General features: G+C 44.1%; 1 protein-coding gene across 1 annotated transcript in view; it reads left to right on the plus strand.

The window, feature by feature from the left end:
- Window positions 1-20,927, plus strand: part of LOC117674589 (tropomodulin-3-like) — a 31,922-nt gene extending 10,995 nt beyond the window's left edge. The window contains exons 4-10 of the mRNA XM_034432671.3: window positions 9,469-9,591; window positions 10,987-11,076; window positions 12,959-13,089; window positions 13,764-13,871; window positions 14,839-14,982; window positions 15,706-15,850; window positions 18,542-20,927. Of these exons, the coding sequence (XP_034288562.2) occupies window positions 9,469-9,591; window positions 10,987-11,076; window positions 12,959-13,089; window positions 13,764-13,871; window positions 14,839-14,982; window positions 15,706-15,850; window positions 18,542-18,576 (776 nt within the window). The 3' untranslated portion in view covers window positions 18,577-20,927. The remainder of the gene's footprint in view (window positions 1-9,468; window positions 9,592-10,986; window positions 11,077-12,958; window positions 13,090-13,763; window positions 13,872-14,838; window positions 14,983-15,705; window positions 15,851-18,541) is intronic.
- The last annotated feature ends 900 nt before the right edge of the window (window positions 20,928-21,827 follow it).

Consider the following 21,827-nt stretch of genomic DNA (forward strand, 5'->3'; position numbering starts at 1 on the left):
CGGAGATCAGGGATATTCCGTATCTCCGGGGGCAGTTCATTCCAAAGGGTTGGAGCCCCCACAGAGAAGGCCTTCCCCCTGGGAGTCGCCAGTCGGCATAATTTGACTGACGGTACCCTGAGTAATCCCTCCCTGTGAGAACGAACTGGTGTCAAAAGACGGTCTCGTAGGTACCCAGGTCCTAAGCCATGGAGCGCTTTAAAGGTGATGACTAACACCTTGAATCGCACCCGGAAGACCACTGGGAGCCAGTGCAGCTCGCGTAGGAGAGGTGTTATATGGGCGTAACGAGCTGCGCCCATAATCACCCGCGCGGCTACATTCTGGACCAGTTGGAGCCTCCATTGAGCAACTTGGCTTGTCCAAGCTCTGCTTCTTTTCTCTCTGCCTCCCCTCCCCTCGCAGGCTTGAGTCATACACAGGCAGTCCTCAACTTAATGGCCATAACTGGAAGCTCTGCTGCTAACTGAGGCAGTTGTTAAAATGAGTCACACATTGATTTTACAACTTTTATTGCTGCGGTCGTTAAGTGCATCAGCATGGTTGTTAAGTGAGTTGTGGCCATTAAGTGAATCCAGGGTCCCCAAATTGACTTTGCTTGTCAGGAGCCAACTGGGAAAGTCACAAATGGCAATCAGGCCGTCCCAGAACGCTACAACCATTGTTGCCAAGCTCCCAAATTCTGAGCACATGACTGGGGGGAATGCTGTGACGGTCATAAGTGCGAGGACTAGTCACTTTTTTCAGCAACATTGTAATTTTGAACGGCCGCTAAACAAATGATGGTAAGTCAAGGACTGCCTGTATCAGGCTGAACTATGGCTTGTTTATTAAGCCACCATCAGCTGGACGTGACCCCATAATTAATAAGCCACGGAGGGTCTGAGTTCCCCCAGAATCTTATTTTATCATTTGTATTTGTATTTTTTCTACTTGTATTATTTTTATTTTATATTATTTGATATTTTATTTGATATTTTATTTTAGTATTTTACCACCCATCTTATTACAACAAACTTTGGACTTTGTACAAAGTATTAGTGCATATTTCGTGTCTCGTCTCTCTTGCCTTCGCTCTGTGAGTTCTGGGCAGGACCCTTCCATCTCCAGTTTATTCCTGAACAACAGCCCTGTGAAGTAGGTTGGGCTGAGAGAGACTCCCTGAGAGGAAATCCCTCGAGGGCCGTGATGGCGAACCTGTGGCACGCGTGCTGGAAGTGGCACGCAAAGCCATCTCTCCGGGCACGCCAGCCGTCGCCCGTTGCTCTTCCGGGTTCTGTTGCCCGTTGCTCTTCTTTGCGCACATGGGAGTGCCGGAAACTGGAAGAGCAGCTCCCCTGGTGTGCATGAGCTTCTGGTTTCCGGCATGCGCAGGTGCGCCAGCAGCTGGTCTTCGTCCGTGCATGCATTCAGAAGACCAGGTGATCATACGCGCTGGGGAGCTGCTCTTCCGGTCTCTGTCACTCCCCCACAGGCCCGCGCGCTCCCGTTTCGGAACTTGGTATCGAAAAGGTTCGCCAACGCTGTGGTAGGGAGTAGGCCCCGTAGGCTCCGAGGAAGGGTTGTGTGGTAACAGAAAGCATGCACAGCAAGCTTCCTTGGAGTTTAAAAAGGAAGTGGGCCAGAACCCCATCTTTGTAAAATATCACATTATTATGTTATTAATAATTTAATATTATTATTTTTAAATCCACCCTGGATTTTCACAGTGGCTTGACCGTCTTCTCCTCTTGTTCCAATTTGGGTGAAAGGAACAATGAGCCCTTGTACCCTGCGAAGGGAGCTGATGCAACAGAGTTTCCTTTCACGAGATGGCATTTATGATGTAAATTTTCACTGAGCCGACAAAGGGCAGCTTTGTGGCTAAGAGGTCGCGGGGTTCTCAGATGGGGTAGAGTATGGGGAAAAAAAACTGGCCTGAGAGCCCAATCAGGCAGCCCTGGTCCGTGTTGCTAATACTAGCTTGGATGGACCATGTCTGATGAGACACAGAATTCAGCTTCCCACGTTCCTCTAATAGTGCAACAGTTAGATAGGACTTAGGTCCTATCTAACAGTTGACTTAGGATGTCACTTAGGATGCCGCTGGTTGACTTAGGATGCCACTGGTCTGAAGCAGCTTCATCACTTCCGAAGCTACACAGAGATTTGACTTGGCTTGGGATGATGATTGATGACGGACCTGCCTTGCGTAATTGCTTCTCATTAAGGGTGTGGCCAGACTCGCCTAGAACGGACGTGGATCAGTGTCTGGTGCTGTTGAAATTAGCTTAGCGGTTCCAGGTATCCCAAATATACCTTCAACTCCAGCCAATCCCTTGTGACCTAACCTTGAGATCACCTATCTCCACCCTGGTATGTCCAGAAGTGTTGGAGTTCCAACTCCCATGATTCCTTGGGCAGTCAAACACATCAGGACAGTGCTGCTGGATGCCACCATGTTGAATTGTCATCCTCTGTGTGTGTGTGTGTGTTTGTATAAGGGTTGATCTCTGTTTGTGAACCTCCTTTATTGTCTTTTAGCTCAGGGCTTGGGATCTTTCTCAAAGAGAAAATATTCTAGGAATGTTATAAAGCTTTATACGGGTGTGCTAATAAAACGAATATGGCTGGAGGTGCGGCCTTAACCAAGGGACATTCTACCACATGTGGTGGACCTGCCCTAAGATTCGGAAATTTTGGTGGAAGATAAAAAAAATGGCTGAAAGAGATAACTGGGTGGGAGATAGAAAGAAAACCGGAATTATTCCTCCTGGGTATTTTGGAAGGGAAAATGGAAAAAAAATTACAATATATCATACTACATATACTAACTGCAAGTAGGATTGTCATAGCACAAAATTGGAAACAACCGGATATCTCCTCCTGACCAAATTATAATTAAAAAAATATACGAATGCGCAGAAATGGACAGATTATCCATGGAAATTAAGGAAAGGGAAGACACCGAGTACTATTTAATTTGGAATAGATGGTATTCCTGGCTGGAGAGTAAATCTAAAATGGTATTTTGTATTTTGTCACGAAACCGAATTGTGAATAGAAGTTGTTATAAATTAAGATAAGGATGTAAGTAAAGATAGTGATAGATAGTAGAATTTGTGTATGGAAGTTAATTAGGATAGAGATACCGATGTAGAAAAGCTGTTACTAGTGTTTAAGTTTTGATGTGTTTGTTTTTGTTGTGTGTTAGTTTTCTATTTTTTGCTCTTTTCTGTTTTTTGTACTGTGTATTTTAACGTTTGAAAATTCAATAAATATTATTTTTTTTTAAAAAAAACGAATATGACATGCTATATGTGCATGTTAATAAAATAAATATAAAATAAAACCTACTGCCTTGCAGAAGATTTAAACCCATCTTCCTGTTCTCAATCAGTAGACATATGGGCCGGAAGTGATCATAGAGAACTATCAGATTCTTATCTCCACTATTCGCTAGTAGGGTAGAATATTACAATCAGTGGTATTCAGCCGGTTCGGGAAAACTGGTAGTGGCAACCCCGGCGCTATGCCTTCCTATTTAGCCATGTTTTCCAAGCCATGTGCATGTGTGCAAGTCGCGCGAGAGCGCAAAGCGCATGCATGGAAGACGCACATGCGTGTGCGGAAGGCGTGCATGCAAAGCTCACTCACATTTTCAGTGCACGGCGAACCAATGGTAAAATTATGTGAAACCCACCTCTGATTACAATGGCTTCAGTCTGAGAGTCTAGCTCAGGGGTAAGCAACCTGTGGCTCTGGAGCCGCGTGTGGCTCTTTCCTCCCTCTGCTGCGGCTCCCTGTCACCGGTCGGCACCACAATTTTGAGAGGAGCTTCTGGTTGTGGGGGGCGGGAGGGAATCACGGCGCACCAGGAAGTGACTCTATGGCAAGGGGCAGGTTTTCCGGTCAGCTCCACAATTGATAGGGCTTTCAGTTAGGACAGGTAGAGGAAAAAGGACGCCGCGCTAGGAGGAGACTCTATGGTGGGGGAACCAGAGTTCCGGTCGGCTCCAGAATTGAATGGGGGGCTTCTGGTTAGGACCTTTGTGGCTCTTTGAGTGTTTAATGTTGCCAACTCCTGGTCTAGCCCGGGTGGATAAAAATCAATGATTTTTTTTTAAAAAAAATCAAAAAAATCAGATTTTTTTTATTTAAATCGGATTTTTTTGATTTTTATCGAATTTATTTTAATAAAAAACTTTTGGGGTAAAAATCTATCGTAAGATAGTTTTCTATTTAAGATACATAAATAATTTAGTTTATTCAGCATGAAATGGAGCTTAGTTATGTCGCATGAGGCTGTATATTCTGCAACACGGGGACTCTCGGTGAGTCAACAGTGGGTCAAAGGAGTAGCCGAGATGACAGTTGCTCTTTAAAAATTATGATTTAAATCGAGTTGATTTAAATCAAGCCTTTTTACTAGTGATTTAAATCATGATTTAAATTGTGATTTAAATCAAATCCACCCTGGGTCTAGCTAAACCATGAATCCAGCTCATGGTTGCTGAATTTTATCTCATTTCTGTTTGGGTTTGATTCAAGCTTAGTGCATCGCATGGAACCAGCCAATTCAGGTTTGTAAGGCATGGTTTATGGTTCAGCATAATACACGGAATAAACCAGAACATTTACTTGACAGATCCTAATTAGCACAGGGAGGAGTTCCCTGATGCTAATACATTGAATGTCTCTCTCTCCATCGCTTTGATGCCATTCGTTGCGCTCCAGAAATCGTCAACGCAATATAAGCACCGAGTCAGCCTTTTGATGTATTTTTCTGGTTTTTCAAACCAAGCAAAACCGGTTCTTGTTCCTCTGAGCAGCTTCCTCAGTAAATAAGTTTAGCATTCCCAAAAATCATCCTCGTCAGGACGGCCATGGTTTGTGTGAACGGCTGTGCAGATGTGCTCTCTTGTGTGGGTTTATGCGTCAAGAGGGAAGAATTTGCACGAGTTTTTTTGATCTGCTGCCAACTGTTAAGTCATTATTTCCAAAGGCCATAGAGGGTAGGGATTTTTTTTTTTTTTTGTTAATCCTTGGAGTGAGTAAACAATAAGCTTAAGGTTTTTTTTTTCCCCCTTAAAGTATTTGCTCATTACCTGGAAAGGAATCTTAACTTTTCTCTAAAGACAAGCAGAGGTGAGGTCCAAGCAAGAGGAATCTTGTTAGCGTTGATTAAACAAAAGTTATGCTTCAGGTATGGCCCATTTTGCAGAGGGAGCAGCTAAATTGCATTCTCAAGGGGGGTGGGGGGGTTTAATCATGCATCTGGAAGAGAACAATAGCCCAGCTTGGGTTTAAATTAGGGTTCAGATGAGGGTAGCTGTGGTGTCTGCTTCACTTTGAAATTAAATGTTCAAGTCTCTGCTTCCAAACGGAGCTGACAAAATATTTTACTATTTTATTCTGCTTTTAAAAATAATAAAGGTTCCCTATTGCTAATAAGAGCATGTGGAGTCAAGGTGAAAAGCAAGAAAGTCTGATTAATGAAGGAAGAACAAAGAATGCTTGCTTTGTCCTAGAGCAAATCTCAGCAAATTTAAGATGTGTGGACCAGTGATGAAATCCAATGTTTTTTTTACTACCGGTTCTGTGGGCGTGGCTTGGTGGGCATGGCAGGGGAAGGATACTGCAAAATCTCCATTCCCACCCCACTCCAGGGGGAAGGATATTGCAAAATCTCCAATCCCACCGCACTCCAGGGGAAGGATACTACAAAATCTCCATTTCCACCCCACTCCAGGGAGAAGGATACTGTAAAATCTCCATTCCCACCCCACTCCTGGGGGAAGAGTATTGCAAAATCTCTATTCCCACCCCACTCCAGGGAGAAGGATACTACAAAATCTCCATTCCCACCCAACTTCTGGGGTAAGGATACTGCAAAATCTCCTATCCCACCCCACTCCAGGGAGAAGGATACTACAAAATCTCCATTCCCACCCCACTCCTGGGGTAAGGATACTGCAAAATCTCCAATCCCACCCCACTCCAGGGAGAAGGATACTACAAAATCTCCATTCCCTCCCCACTTCAGGGAGAAGGATACTGCAAAATCTCCATTCCCTCCCCATTCCTGGGGGAAGGATATTGCAAAGTCTCCATTCCCACCCCACACCTGGGGCCAGACAGAGGTAGTATTTGCCGGTTCTCCGAACTGCTCAAAATTTCCAGTACCGGTTCTCCAGAACCTGCTGGATTTCACCTCTGGTGTGGACTGGGAGTTGAAGTCCACACATCTTACATTTGCTGAGATTGAGAAACACGGGGGTTTTTAGGGGGGGGGCGGGAGGGCAAGAGGTGTGTCCAAAATTTAATTTCTTCAGTTGTGCCTTGGCCAAGTCTCTCATATTCCTAGCAAAGCAACAGGTGGATTACAGATCACTTAGAGCAGACAAAGAAGGGAAGGCGAGTGAAATAAATCGCCTGGAGGTTTCAGCCTTGACGTTTTCATTTATTTAAATAAAACAACGGAGACAGTTGCAAGAGTCTAAACTCTTGTTTGGCTCCCATCCTAAAGATACCAATCCCACATTGATCAATACAGGAGCAAGGTTTAGATGTGATCTAGATTAGCGGTCATCAACTGGTGGTCTGTGAAAAAATTTTGGTGGTCCGCAGAAAAATTATTTGCATTTTTAATATTGCACTAAATCAGGGGTCCTCAAACTACGGCCCCTGGGACAGATACGTGCAATGAATGTTTGTGTTGCTGCAGAGAGTCTCCCCCTTCGGGGTCTTTTTGTGTGGGTCGGAGGGGGGCAGAAATTCCGACTCGGGGTCTGCTTCAGCCTCCTGGTGTGGGGCTTTGGGTGAAGGCTGGAGGGAAGAGCCGCTAATGGCGAAGAGCCAAAGGGCCTTGTTCCAATGGGACTGCATCATGGCCTGGAACTGGCTGACCATCTCAGCCCGCTGAGCCTCCAGGTGCCGGTATCCGGCCTTGCACTCCTGCAGGTCTTCCCTCTGCTTGCAAAGCCTATGCTCCTAGTCCTCAGTGAGGTGCTTCTACTGAGCCTCCTTCTCGGTCAGATCCAATTTGAACTGAGCTGTTTTGCCAACTCTTTCTCGTGGTGGCTGCTTAGCTCCAACAACTGCTTCCTTTTGGGGCCCCAAGGAGCCCAGGCGGGGAGCAAGGCCATGCCCACCCAGTCACATGACCACCTAGCCACGCCCATCCAGCCGGTCATTAGGCAGATCATATTAGTGGTCCACAGGATTTCAAATTATGAATTTAGTGGTCCCTGAGGTCTGAAAGGTTGGTGACCCCAATCTAGACTGATACAATTTTGTTCACTTGGTCGAAGTGTTGGGGGAAAAAAGCCTGCCCTGATAATTGATATATTAATGCGATGCATTTGAGCTAATCATGGTTTGTTCAACCAGCCCTTTATGAAACTTGTATGCCGCCCAATGGCTCTTTCACACATACACACACACACATACACCCAAGAAAATGCCAACCTTTCAGTCTTCTGCTGGCTTCCATTAATTGCAATGTTGCTGAAATAGATTCCAGATGCTGCAAATTTTCTTTCTGACATTTCCTCTTAAAGAAAAATAATAATCCAGTTTAGAGCCGGCCAAAGCTTGTGATGATGAGCAAATAAATGTACAAGAAACAGAAACCAGATGGTGAAGGGAGTTAAATAAGGAGGGCCACAGCTGTTTGTGCAATTCTGCTTCCTATATTGGCCTAGTTTGTTATCGTTTAAAATATCTACATTCTGCCTTCCTATATGTGCCTAGACAGATGCTTGAGCACATATATCTACATAGAAAAAAAAAAACCCTTCTTAGAGGCAACCTATAAGTATAAGCATGGGACGCAGTGGCTAAGACACTGAGCTTGTCGATCGAAAGGTCGGCAGTTCAGAAGTTCGAATCCCTAGTGCCGCATAACGGGGTGAGCTCCCGTGACTTGTCCCAGCTTCTGCCAACCTAGCAGTTCGAAAGCAGGTAAAAAAATGCGAGTAGAAAAATAGGGACCACCTTTGGTGGGAAGGTAAGAGCGTTCCGTGTACCTTTAGCGTTTAGTCATGCCGGCCACATGACCACGGAGACGTCTTCGGACAGCGCTGGCTCTTCGGCTTTGAAACGGAGATGAGCACCGCCCCCTAGAGTCTGGAACGACTAGCACATATGTGTGAGGGGAACCTTTACCTTTATAAGTATAAGCATGCTTAGAGTAAGTAAGGTAAGATTTAAACACACATAGATATACTTATACTTTATTTTGGGAAGTGTATATGTGGTATAATTATAGAGTGTGGTATAATTATATATAGTACAATTATAGAGTTGGAAGAGCAACTCCTTGCTCAGGACAGACATTTAAAATAAAGTGTCCATCTGACCAAATATATTCAGTGAATAGGAGCCCGCTATTTCCCTGTGCTATTGTTTCTATTGTTGACTCATTCTTACCATTAAAAGTATTTATTTCTGCCTTTCTACAATTTAAACCTCTTCTTTTATTTGCATCCTGCCTTTTTGTTATTTTTTACAAATAATACAAAGTGGCGAACACATCCAACACATCTTCCTCCTCCTATTTCCCCCATAACAACAACCGTGTTTAGGTGGAATGGGATGAGAGAGAGAGGGACTGGCCCAAAGTCACCCAGTGGCTAAGGTGGGACTTGAATTTCCATCCAAAATCCAGTTTCAGAAGTATTTGGCTGCTAAAAAGAAACATTTCCTGGTGCTGATAAGAACTGCAGTCATGGAGACTAATCCTTACGAAAAACGGCTGTAGGTTTTGGGTCTGGCTAGTCTAAAGAAAAAAGAATTAGGAGTGACACGATAGCAGTATTCGAGTATTTGAGGGGCTGCCATAAAGAAGACTAATGCACTGTTATTAACATCTGCTGCTTGCAATTACTACAAGTTCAAATCCCACCAGGCTCAAGGTTGACTCAGCCTTCCATCCTTTCAAAGGTAGGTAAAATGAGGACCCAGATTGTGGGGGCAATAAGCTGACTTTGTATAAATATCCAAAAGTATGAAGGCTATTGCTTAACGCATTGTAAGCCGCCCTGAGTCTCCGGAGAAGGGCGGCATATAAATTAAAGCAAAAAAAAAAAAAAAAAAAGAGGGGGTCAAATTATTCTCCAAAGCACCAGAAGGCAGGATAAGAAATAATGGTTGGAAAGTAATCAAAGTGAGAAGCAACCCGGAATTAAGGAGAAACTTCTTAAAAAGTGAGGACAGTTAACCAGTGGAACAGCTTGCCTCCAGAAATCCAGGGCACTCCATCACTGGAAGTCTTTAAGAAGAGACTGGACAGTCACTTGTCTGAGTGTATACTTGTCTGGTGTAGGTTCTCCTGCTTGAGCAGGGGCTGGACTAGAAGACCTCCAAGGTCCCTTCCAGATCGATTCTATTCTGCAGTCCCAAACAGAGGTACCAAGTCACCTGTACTGAGCTAATTGCCGAGGCCGTCCTAACCTGCATGTTTTTTTTTTATCTTCCTTTGAACAGGAAAAGTTTTTATTCCCAAACAGAAACCAGTACAGTCTTACGTAGAAGAAAAAGTGGCTCTTGAACCAGAACTGGAGGAGGCATTGACAAGCGCCACTGACACAGAACTGTGTGATCTGGCAGGTTTGTAGGATTTGTTAAGGTGGGGAGGGGTTGTTTGGAGTTGGGGGGAGTTGCTCGATTGTTTTGCTTATTGAAGATCAAATCGTCACCGTCCTTTAACGACTCCATCATCCCTTGCGGGGTGGAGTCTGGGCAACTGAATGGAGTTAGCAGAGTGTTTTAATGGCCGGATGCCTTTCTTGTCACCAATGGGGAGTAAAATGAGGACCCGGATTGTTGGGGGCAATATGCTGACTGTAAACCACTTAGAGAGGGCTGTAAAGCACTGTGAAGCGGTATATAAGTCTAAGTGCTATTGCTAAGTATGGAGCTTTCCTTGTCTAGCAAAGCTAAGCGCAAAATATGTATAATTAGAATGGGCAGATCATCTTCCCCTACTCTTACCTTTCTCTGCTTTATCCTCACATTAAACTTTAAATTGAAAGCTACTTGGGGCAGAGATTTGTTTCCTTATTTTCCAGTAAATTGATGTGCATATGGATTGATTATGTGCCTTCAAATCGTGGTCAACTCCTAGCAACTATGCTTTCTCCATGACGATATCTCCCTAACCTGGTTCTTCCATCTTCCATCGATGCATTCATCACTGTTGTGACTAAGCTCCCTTGCTGCTGGTCATTCTTTTTCTCCCCCTCGTTCTTTCCATTTTTCCCAGCAATCTAGACTTTTCAAGAGAGGCAGGTCTTCATGTTGATTAAGGGATCATGTGCTGTCAGGTTGGTATCGATCCTTAGTCCCCACATAGATTTTCTCCATGCAATCTATCCAGGGGTGGGCTTCAGTTCTCTGCCCGGTTGCTGGGTGGGCGTGGCCTAGTTGGCCTCCTGTACCATGGGGGGCGTGGGCGTTTTTGCCCTCCCCAGGCTCCAGAAGCTTTTCTTGAGCCTCCAGGAGCGTGAAAATGGCCTCCCCAGGCTCCGGAGGCCCTCTAGAGGCCGGCCTTCCCGAACTTCCGGTAGGCCCATTTTTCGTTCTCCCCAAGCCTCTGCCTGCGCCCTGCACTTACCTGCATCCAAAACGGGCCACGTGGGGACTCCTGGGAGGGGTGGGGTGGGCGGGGCCAGCCAGGAGTGGGATTTGGGGGTTCTCCGAACTGCACAGAATCTTAGCTAGAGGTTATCCCAAACCCCTGTGAACCCCTAGCAGACCATCCCTGAATCTATCCCTATCCTGGCCTACAGGACTTCCAAAGATGCTCTTGACTGAATCTGTCCCTCTTGCTGTTGGTCACCCCTTTTCTCTTTCCTTCCTCCTTTCTCACGGGCGTTGAGGCTAGCAAAAGTAATCATGGGAAACGGGAAGGTGGATTGCCCCTTTGTGCCTCGTTTGAAGTGAAAGGATAAAGCGCAATAGTGACTGATGCCTTCCCCCACCCTCTTTTTTTTATTATTCCAGCCATCCTGGGAATGCACAACTTGATAAGTAGCTCTCAGTTGCAGGATATTGTGGGAAGCAGCAACGGTGTCGGCGGTGAAAGTTTCACAAGTGAGTGTCCACTTTTAAACAGAGTTGGAAGGGACCTTCTAGGTCATTTCATTTTTTCGTTTTATTAGATTTATATACCGCCCTACTTCTGAAGGACTCAGGGCGGTGAACAGCCAAAAGATAAAACACACAAACCACAAAATTTAAAAGACAATATAAAAAACCCATTAAATAATTTGGCCCAAAACAAATTAAACAAATTAAAACACCCCTAATGTTTTAAACAAATTTAAAATTTCCAATTTAAAAGGGAAGTTAGGCCAGGGAAGTTAGATGGCTAAACTTTTCCAGAACGAGTGCCCAAAGCACACGCCTGAACCCCCAAAATGCAATGTGCGCAGGGGCCCCATGCATGTGCCCCACACATGCATGTGTGGCCTCCCCGCACACGCTCTCTGCATGCATGCGTGGACCCCCACATGCGCCCTTCCCCCCACATGCGCATATACCCCCCCCCACATGGCACCCGCCCCCCGTGCATGTGCAGCAGAGACCCAAAGACTAGCTGGCCGGCAGGAGGCATGCGTGCATGCACAGCAGAACTGAACTGGGGCGACGGCTTGCGTGCCCACAGAGAGGGCGCTGCGTGCCACCTCTGGCACGTGTGCCATAGGTTCGCCATCATGGACCTACACCATTTCTGACAAATGGCCGTCCAATCTTTTCTTGAAAGTCTCAAGTGAGGAAGCACTTTGAAAGTCTCAACACGAAGCATGTAGCTTTTTTGGTAGAGTGAGGGATGAGCTCCAACCAGGTTGGATAAAAATAAATGATTTTTTTAAAAAAATGTATATATATCTGATTTTTAAAATTTAAATCAGATTTTTTTTATTTTTATCTAATTTATTTCAATAAAATGCTCTTGGAGTAAAAATCTATCTAAAGATAGTTTTCTATTTAAGATACATTCATAATTTAATTTAATCAGCCTGAAATGGAGCTTAGGTATATAGCATGAGGCTATATATTCTGCAATATTGGGACTCGATGCGTCAACAGCGGGTCAGAGGAGGAGCCGCTGCGGGACAGAGATGACCGTTGCTCTTTAAAAATTATGATTTAAATCAAGCCTTTTTACTAGTGATTTAAGTCATGAATCCACCTTGGCTCTAACACACTGGTGGAGCCAGCCTAAAGAGATGCACAGAGATACCCCAGAATCAGCACTTGATTAAATGATTTTTAAAATTAATTTATAATATAAAATACAAAAATACAAAAGAAAATAGTAGGAAAGATAGGGGAGGGGAAAGTGTAGGGAAAAGGGGGGGGGAAAAGAAAAGGCATTGACTTCCAACTCCCTTTGGTGCAGTAGAATAAGATAATGACATCCAACATCAACTTTTTACTTTTACATAATAGTATAAACTAGTCATTTCTATAACAATGAACCTATTTAAAATAAAAGTTTCATTTTTTTCTACCACAAGCACAGTCCAGAAGCAGTTTCCAAGTAGAAACATATTTAACTTTAAATTTGTCGCCATTAAATGAAATCTGAATAAAAATTTCAGTTAATTAGATATCCTTCATACCTTCATAAACTTCATAATTTCCCTGTACTGCCTATTTAAAAATTAGTTGGATGACAACATTTGGAGAAGTCCTGTTGACTTAACTATTAACAATCTACCCCAGGATATGATTTAGAAATTGGTTATCCTGAAAGAAATATACATCTTTTAAAATAACTTATTAAATTGCTATTCACTTTCTGAGTTGGTAGTAATGCAGTGATGCGTGAGCATGAAAAATAAGTCAAATACTACTTTAAAAGTCCCATCCTATATCAGTTGTAGGAAGATTTGGTTTAGCAGGGACTTTACTTGTAACGGAAATATAATCAGTGCCTACAATGCATGTTTTTTCTTTCGTCATTCAGATGTCGTTAAAGGTGAAAAGGTAATCCCGGTTTTTGATGAACCACCAAACCCCACAAATGTGGAAGAAAGTTTGCAGAGGGTTAAAGATAATGATCCTCGCCTTATTGAAGTAAACCTGAACAATATCAAGGTAAGACTTGAGTAGGACGAATAAAATATTCCTTTTAGGGAAGAGCATCACAATGATAGAATTGCAATTGATGAGAATGATAATGGTATTCTCTAGCCTGATCCTCTGCTTTTTGTGTGTTGGAAGAGAATATCAGAAGTTGTAAATACAGAGGTTCTGCCAGGAGTCGGCTTCACAAATTTTAGCAAGGGGTTCTCTGCCCGGTTGCTGGGTGGGTGTGGCCATGGTGGGCGTGGCCTAGTCGGCCTCCTGCACCATGGTGGGGGTGGCGTTTTTGCCCTCCCTGGGCTCCAGAGGCTTTCTTTGAGCCTCTGGGAGGGCGAAAATGGCCTCCCCAGGCACCGGAGGCCCTCTGGAGGCTGGAAACAGGCCCATTTCTGGCCTTCCCGATCTCCTCGTAGGCCTGTTTTTCACCCTCACCTAGCCTCTGCCCGTGCCATGCACTTTACCTGCATCCAAAACAGGCCACGTGGGGACTCCTGGGAGGGGAGGGGCCAGCCAGGAGTGGGATTTGGGGGTTCTCCGAACTGTACAGAATCTTCCCAAACACCTGCAAACCCCCAGCATCCCACCCCTGGATTCTTCACACCATTCAGAAAGGAAAGCAGCACATTTTACTCTAATAAGAGTTTGAGTCAATATTCACAAGGTTGCCTTTTTTGCTTGACTTCCAGAACATCCCCATTCCGACTCTAAAAGAATTTGCCAAAGCCCTGGAAACGAACACCTATGTGAAGAGCTTCAGCCTTGCAGCCACTCGGAGCAATGACCCTGTGGCCATTGTAAGCGAAGAGCCAGATTTGGCACTCAACAACTATGTCTTAACATGAGATCATTGGAGCTGGGAGAGGGAGGCCCAGCCCACTCCACCGATAGTGGTTTACATCTATTTAATCTTAACACTGTTGTGGGTGTTGACATGATGTTTTCAACATCTGTCTGGTTTCTTCCAGCCTTGGGGAATCAACTGTAACTGATGGATCAGAGTCGATGGCAGGAGGAGATCCCAGAATGTGATCCAAGATACTATAATGAGCCAGATTGGTCTTTAAGAAGAGGAGGCTGGCCAAATCTCCTTAAGCTTTCTCCCATTGGTCAGATCCCACAAGTGGAGGAGTTTTTAACGAATGTGAAAGTCTTATGGCATCTGGTGGCTTTTGATTGGCTTGGACAAAGCCATCTGATTAATTTTAGGCTAATATTTAAACGTTAGAGGCAAATTAGTAACGTATCACCAAGCCAATTTTGTAAAGCAGGGCCATTCAGGAAAACAAGGTAATGTTTGGAGTCCAAGAGGTGTTTTTCCAAAAGGCAACTGGATTTTCTTGTTGTTTTTTTTATATCCCTTGAAAACATTTTGCTTCTCATCCAAGAAGCTTCTTCAGTTCGGTTGTTCTTCAGCATAACTACAGTAAAGAAACTTCTTGGATGAGAAGCAAAATGTTTTCAAGGAAAGTAGGGGGGGTGTGGAACCCCAAGAAAATCCAGTTGTCTTTTGGGAAAAGCGCTTTTGGGACAACCATGAGCTGGATGATTGAGAATCTCCATAAACGTAATGTTTGAAGACACCAGGCAGAAAGAACTTTCAAACCAGAACAGTCCCATCTATCTCAGTCTTAGCTTTGAGAGGCGCCGCTTATGGGCAACTACTTCTCTCTTTTGCTATGCAGTATGTAAGGAAGCATGGGTGTCTTCTGTTGTGAATCCAGTCTAGTGTGGACTTCATTGCCGCTCTTTTTGTCTCTCGAGGCTTTTGCGGACATGCTGAGGGCGAACCAGACGCTGAAGAGCCTCAACGTTGAATCCAACTTCATCACTGGCACAGGCATTTTGGCCTTAATAGAGGCACTGAGAGAAAACGAAACCTTGACAGAGATCAAAATTGATAACCAGGTAACATCAATACGTCCTTCTTACCTGGGGGGGGGGGTTGTTTCTGAGAGCTGTTTTTCCTGCCCTCTTGCAGGAAAATTGCTTATGGAACCCAAGAAAGGTGTTGTTTACCATCCTGTTAAAAGAGTAGAAGTCTCTTTCCTTTGCTGTTGTTGGGATGGGATGGAGATAGGAAGTGGACTTTGTTTCAAATCCAAAACGTTCTGAAGTTTGGGCCGAGCATTTTTGGGTCGGCTACGGTTTGGCGGACACAGAAATTGTGCCAAATTTCAAACAAAGAAGAACCCAGAGAAATCCTGGAGTTGTTGTGACCTAGGCTTATTGTAACCTATTTTATTGTAACAGCTGAGAATTATGTTCATTCCCAGCTGAGTCCCAATTAATTGCAAAAAAAAGTCCTTCAGAAGAAGTTCTTCGGGATAATCACCAACCTTTTATCTTCTTTGACACCCTGCCAAAGGCCTTACTTGGCAAAGCCCCACAGAGTTCAGAAACAAACAAGAGATGCCGACTGGAAACAGAGTTTTAATATATCATAAGGTTTCTAACCTTAAAAGATGCTTGTTTTGCCCTTGGGAATGAGAATTCCTTGCCACATAAATCATGCAGTTTGCCAAGGAGGATGGATCTCCCAATCCTGACATTGCTTTTGCTGAAGTGCTCCATCAGCTTCAGACAATTGGCCAGCATTTGTTGACTTCTACCTTGGGTGATTTCTGACAGAGGCAGCAGCTCGGGACACCCGTAGAAATGGATATTGCCAAGATGCTTGAGGAAAACGCCAAGATCCTTAAGTTTGGGTATCACTTCATGCAGCAAGGACCCCGTACCAGAGCAGCCGCCGCGATCACGAAGAACAACGATTTAGGTAAGACAAGCTGTGCTCTGAAAGGGTGATACTGAACTTCTTATGATTCCTCATTCTAGTACAAGTGAGCCAGGAATAATATACCATACATATACATACATACATACATACATACATACATACATACATACATACATACATACATATATATATATATATATATATATATATATATATATATATCCCGCCAAAAATGAGGAGGCTTGGTTTAGATATTAATAACTTCAATATGAATTTGTCCCAAAGGTGCTTTTTCAAAAGCCATCTGGACTTTCTTAGGGTTTTTTTTTCCTTGTAAACGTTTTGGAACTGAAGAAGCTTCTTGGATGAGAAGCGAAACGTTTTCAAGGAAAAAACTGAGGAAGCCCAGATGGCTTTTGGAAAAGCGCTTCTGGGACAACCGCGACCTGGATGATTGAGAATTTTCATAGGCAATATGACTTAGTATTGTGCAAATGCAATGGGATGCGGTGGGCTCAGTGGCTAAGAAGCTGAGCTTGTCGATCAAAAGTCGGCAGTTCAGCGGTTCGAATCCCTAGTGCCATGTAATGGGGTGAGCTCCCGTTACTTGTCCCAGCTTCTGCCAACCTAGCAGTTCGAAAGCACGTAAAAAATGCAAGTAGAAAAATAGGGACCACCTTTGGTGGGAAGGTAACAGTGTTCCGTGCGCCTTTGGCGTTTAGTCATGCCGGCCACGTGACCACGGAGACGTCTTCGGACAGCGCTGGCTCTTCGGCTTTGAAACGGAGATGAGCACCGCCCCCTAGAATCGGGAATGACTAGCACGTATGTGCGAGGGGAACCTTTACCTTTTACCTTTATTGTGCAAATGCAGCGTCCTTTCACTCTTTAAAGCAATAATTCAGCTAAGCATGGTATCTATTTCAGTGCATTTTGGAAAACTCAGAGCTATAGGTTCGTTTCAAAACTAATGCCTTTAATGTTTCAGTTCAGGTGTCAAATATCACACTCGGTAAGAGCATCACAGCTACGGCAAGAGCATGATTATTTGCAGGCCTGTGGATTTTTTTTTTATGCACGTTTCCCAAAGGTGCTTTTTTCAAGAGGCCACCGGACTTTCTGGTTTTTCTTCAAAGACGTTTCGCTTCTCATCCAAGAAGCTTCTTCAGCTCTGGATGAGAAGCAAAACATCTTCAAAGAGAAACAAAGTCCAGTGGCCTCTTGAAAAAGCACCTTTGGGACAACCATGACCTGGATGATCTCCATAGACATTTACGCACATCTCCTTCGAATGAACTGAAAGACGGACGTCTGAACGAGGAGACTGAATGGCTTCCACCCTATAACACAACCATTCTGATACTGGAAAGCAAAATAATAATCTGGTTTTTGTTTGGGGTTTAATTTTCAGCGTCTTGAGAGAGCCGCTTCTGCTCTCCTTCTCTCCTCTCTGCGTCTCCAGAATCCAGGACTGTGAAATCTCTCTCTTGTACTTTGCTCTTTTCTCCTTTCTTCTTCCATCTTTAGCCTGGCGTCTGGGAGTTAAAAAATCTGCCGACCTCCTTGCATCTCTTCAGCCCTGAAGCTTCTGAAGAGGTTCTTGCAAATGCCCACTTGGTTATTAAGCGCTAAGGGAGAAAAGGTCTCTTGAAAAAGGTCGCCTAATTGTGTCTCGGCATGCTTCCCTCGCACAAGCCTTGCATGAATTTTTTCCCTTCTGCTTTTTCTGTCGTTTGCTCCTGCACAAACACTCCTGCTCAGGAGCGGTTTCAGCTGCTGCTAGTGTCGTGGTTTGGCATGACAGGGCTGTGGAGCAGAGGTGGTATTTAGCCGGTTCGCACCGGTTTGCCCGAACCGGTAGCGGAAATTGCAGGTGGGCCAGCCCAGCCCCCCAGCTCTATGTCATCCTATTTCGGCACCTTTTTAAAGCTGGGCGCATGCGCACCGGTAGAGAAAGTAAGTGAATACCACTCCTGCTGTGGAGCATGGGTGGCAGAGCGTACAAAGGCTTTCCTGGGGCTGAAAGGTACAGGACAGGTCTCCCAAATTGCTGCAAAGCTTACTACTGAATTGGTACATTTAACGATAGCGAAGAGGGAATTCATTTGGGGCTTTTCGGTGCCTTTCGTTGATTTTAAACCTTAACGGTGTTTTTGTTTAAACCTTAACGGTATTTTTTGTTTAAAGCTGAACTAAATCTTAACTTGGTTTTATTTTTCATCCCAGCCCCATCCATTTCCTTGTCCCTTTGGGGCATAGCCCCCAGTATCCCATTGGATTACAGGCAGTCCTCGACATATGACCCCCATTTGGAAGCAGAATTTCCACTGCTTAAGCAAGTTAAATGAGTCACAGACCTTTTTTACCTCAGGGGTTAAAGCAACTCGCAGCGACTGTTAAAAAAATCCATCTTCCCCCTTTGTCTTTGTCGGAAACCAGCTGGGAAGGACAGAAACGGCGATTGTATGACATCCGCCCCCTGGGACAGTGTAAACCTACACATGCTAGTTGCCAAACTCCCAAATTTTGATTATGCAACCATGGGGATGCTGCAATGGCCATAAATTCTGGTTGCAAATCGCTTTTTTCACTCTAACTTTGATCCGTCACTAAATGAATGGCTGTAAATCGAGGAAAATCTGTAATCCTTCCCTTCTGATGAACAGCCCATGATGAATTCGCGCCAAAGTTAATTATCTTTTCTCTTTTTTGTCCCTTCTGTCTGGACAGTTCGCAAGCGGAGAGTGGAAGGCGACCATCCATAAACCCTCCGGCCGTCAGTCAGAAGAGGAGAGATTCTGGACCTCCGTAAAGGGCACCCACTTCTTCACCTGGGGTTCAGCCACCCCAAGATTTCTTCTTACTTGCATAGAAGGGAAAAGACTGGAATTAGCGTTCCTCTTTTTTGTTCATACGGTTGAGCGTGTAAATATATAAATATATATATGTATCTTCCTCTATATATATATTTGATAAAGTTATATTACCAGCGCTGGTATCCAATATACGATTTGAAAACCTGCTAGCCCCATCTGGGCAGATAAATGCCAACTCTATAACCTTGGTGGCACAGAAGCGGCAGAGTCAACAGCTACTGTTAAGGAGGCAAACTGTTTCATTTCCCTCCGAGAGAAAATGATCCGATAGGAAATAGGGAACTGTAATATAAGCACTGAGGCATCGAATCAATGTTTCGTGTGTCTCATGGAGGGAATTTTTTTCCCCGAAAACAAAGGGAAACAATTACTTCGCTCATCATCTACCGTGTTTCCCTGAAAATAAGTCCCTGTCTTATATTTTTTTGAACCCCAAAATAAGCGTTTGGCCTTATTTTCGGGGCGGTCTTATTATTTTGGGGTGCGTGGAGCAAGATGGGGCTCCTCTTGCCATCATACCTGATTTCCAGCTCTGTGTTTAAATATTTTTGGGGAGGGCTTATTTTCGGGGAGGAGGCTTATTTTAACCCATGCGCTCAAAAGCCCGATTGGGCTTATTATCAGGGGATGTCTTATTTTCGGGAAAACAGGGTATGTTGCAGTGATGCATGTCAAGTGCTCTGGCTAATGTTTCTCTTGTCGCCCCATGCTGGCCCACCCGAAATGAAGATAGTGGTGTTGTTTTTTTTGCTGTAAGAAGATTTCAGGGTTGCTTCGGCTGCTGCTTGCTTTCCCTCTTCGTGGTGAGCTCAGCTGGCAAAAAATTGGTGCTGGGTGCCTTAAACCTAGGCAGCTTATTTCTCTATGAATTTGCAGAACAGCAGATGTCCGCACGTTGCTCAGTCATGTCCAGAGCGGTTGTATTTATATAGATTTTTTCCCCCCTATTTCATCAGCATAGTGTTGGGTTCTGCTACTCGGTATTTAAATATGTGTGTGAGAGAGAAAGAGAGATAAAAAATATATTTGTATATATATAAATGGCAGCATTTCAAACTCTGGCTGCTAAGCTGTAACACAACATGCTGGCCCATTAATGCTTACTAAGTCCTGTTTATGTGGGTTGAAAAATATCTTGTGACTCCTAGAACAGTGTTTTTTCAACCTTGGTCACTATGAGACATGTGGACTTCACCTCCCAGAATTCTCCAGCCAGCATAGCATAGAGGTCTTCAAACTTGGCAGCTTTACAACTTGGCAGCTTTAAGACTTGTGGACTTCAACTCCCAGAATTCTGGGAGTTGAAGTCCACAAGTGTTAAAGCTGCCAAGTTTGGGGACCCCTGGCATAGCATAATTGGCTGGGGAATTCTGGGAATTGAAGTCCACAAGTCTTAAAGTGACGAAGGTTGAGAAACACAATCCTACAAATTTCACATGTTCTGGCCAGCCACACTCTGGGACACTGTTGCAGCTCACCCTGATGCCTGTCCACAGCTAGGCTGCTAAGTAGACAAAATTAACCCTTTTTTAATTTCCCAGCCTGTCCTGTCACACCTAATTTACATAGCTCATTGTTGTGGCATCCTAGGACATTGTCCGTGATCACTCCCCAGCCAGCTGTTCCTACTTCAAGGTGTGCCTGAGATGGAGCACATATTGATGGTTGTTGGAAGGGATCTTGCCTGTTTCACACTAAGGCTCTCTTGGAGCCATCCCATAATAGGCACCGTCTTTTCACAAACGAGATGCACCTCAACTGAGTGTGCAAGGGGAATCCTTCATTTTAAAATAGCGACGGGGCACACACTGGACTCAGGTGCAGCAAAAGGTGAGTCCAGAATTTTGACGATTGAAGATTTACTAGAGACCAACCATTATAGGAAATGCTGCCCCGTTACTCTTACTTCCTAATTAGGAAACACTTACTATTCTGTCCAAAACAAGTTTCTGGTTTGGTAGGAAAGCTATAAATTAGGAATCCTACTTTGGATAGGACCTAATAATTTCCCCCCCCCCCCTTTCTGTGGTTCTTGTTTCTGTTCTCCCTTGTCAAAAACAGAGAATCCTGCGCATACCTTGAACTGGGGTGGTCCCCGATTCCAACTTGTTCTTTGGGGACACCTGATTCACTTCAAATTATAAAAATGTTTTTAAATAATAAAAATGTGTTAAAATGATTTTTTTAAAAAAAATTAATCCTTGCAACAGTTGGAATTAAAGAGATGCTTTTAAATGCTACGAACCGAGCTTCGTTATCACTGTGAAATATTGTCCTGCGCTAGCACCACTCCGATAAATCCCTGCTTCTGATTTGCATCTTGACACTTAACATTCTCTGTGGTCACTCTATAGCCCATGAGGCTGGGCTTCGGAAAATTAAGGGGAAGGCGAAATATAATCAGTAACACAACATAGGGGCAGTTGTACCCATTTTGTACATAGAATAGGATGCACAGAGGAAGAACCAGCTTTATTTAATGTCGGATCTCCGTTTCCAAAAATATTTTTAAGAACAGTTACATATGTTTTCCTTATATTTATTTATTGGTTTATTGGTTCAATTTATATGCCGCCCTTCTCCGGAGACTCAGGGCGGCTTACAATGCGTTAAGCAATAGCCTTCATACTTTTGTATATACCTGCTTACTAGGGCTTTCGGCCCCCCCAAGCGGTGTTCTTTTTTATACAAAGTCAGCTTATTGCCCCCACAATCTGGGTCCTCATTTTACCTACTTCGGAAGGATGGAAGGCTGAGTCAACTTTATACACACACACACACACACACACACACACACACACACACAAATAGTTGGGTGTGTCCATCACTGGATGCAATTTTTTTTTTTTTTTTTAGAAAAACAATTGTAATGTTCTAGCATTGTGTGTGCTTGGGCAGTTTCTGAAATCAGAGAATACTGACTTTTCTTGCTGTCTTGTGTGGCTTGGTTTGTAGCTCATACTAGAGTTAATATGTCAAACCTGGATCCAAGAAACAGTCTATATGAGTTTAACTTCCGCATGCCCGATATGATTTGAATCGTTCTCCTGAATATTCCAGCAAAATGGATATCACCAACGGATTCCTAGCGCATATGAACATTTAGGAGGGTGCTGACTTTTGGACCTGCCTTATCTATG

The sequence above is a fragment of the Pantherophis guttatus genome, chromosome 13 (genome assembly GCF_059756535.1).
Source record: "Pantherophis guttatus breed Tessera chromosome 13, ASM5975653v1, whole genome shotgun sequence".
Classification (NCBI taxonomy): Eukaryota; Metazoa; Chordata; class Lepidosauria; order Squamata; family Colubridae; genus Pantherophis; species Pantherophis guttatus.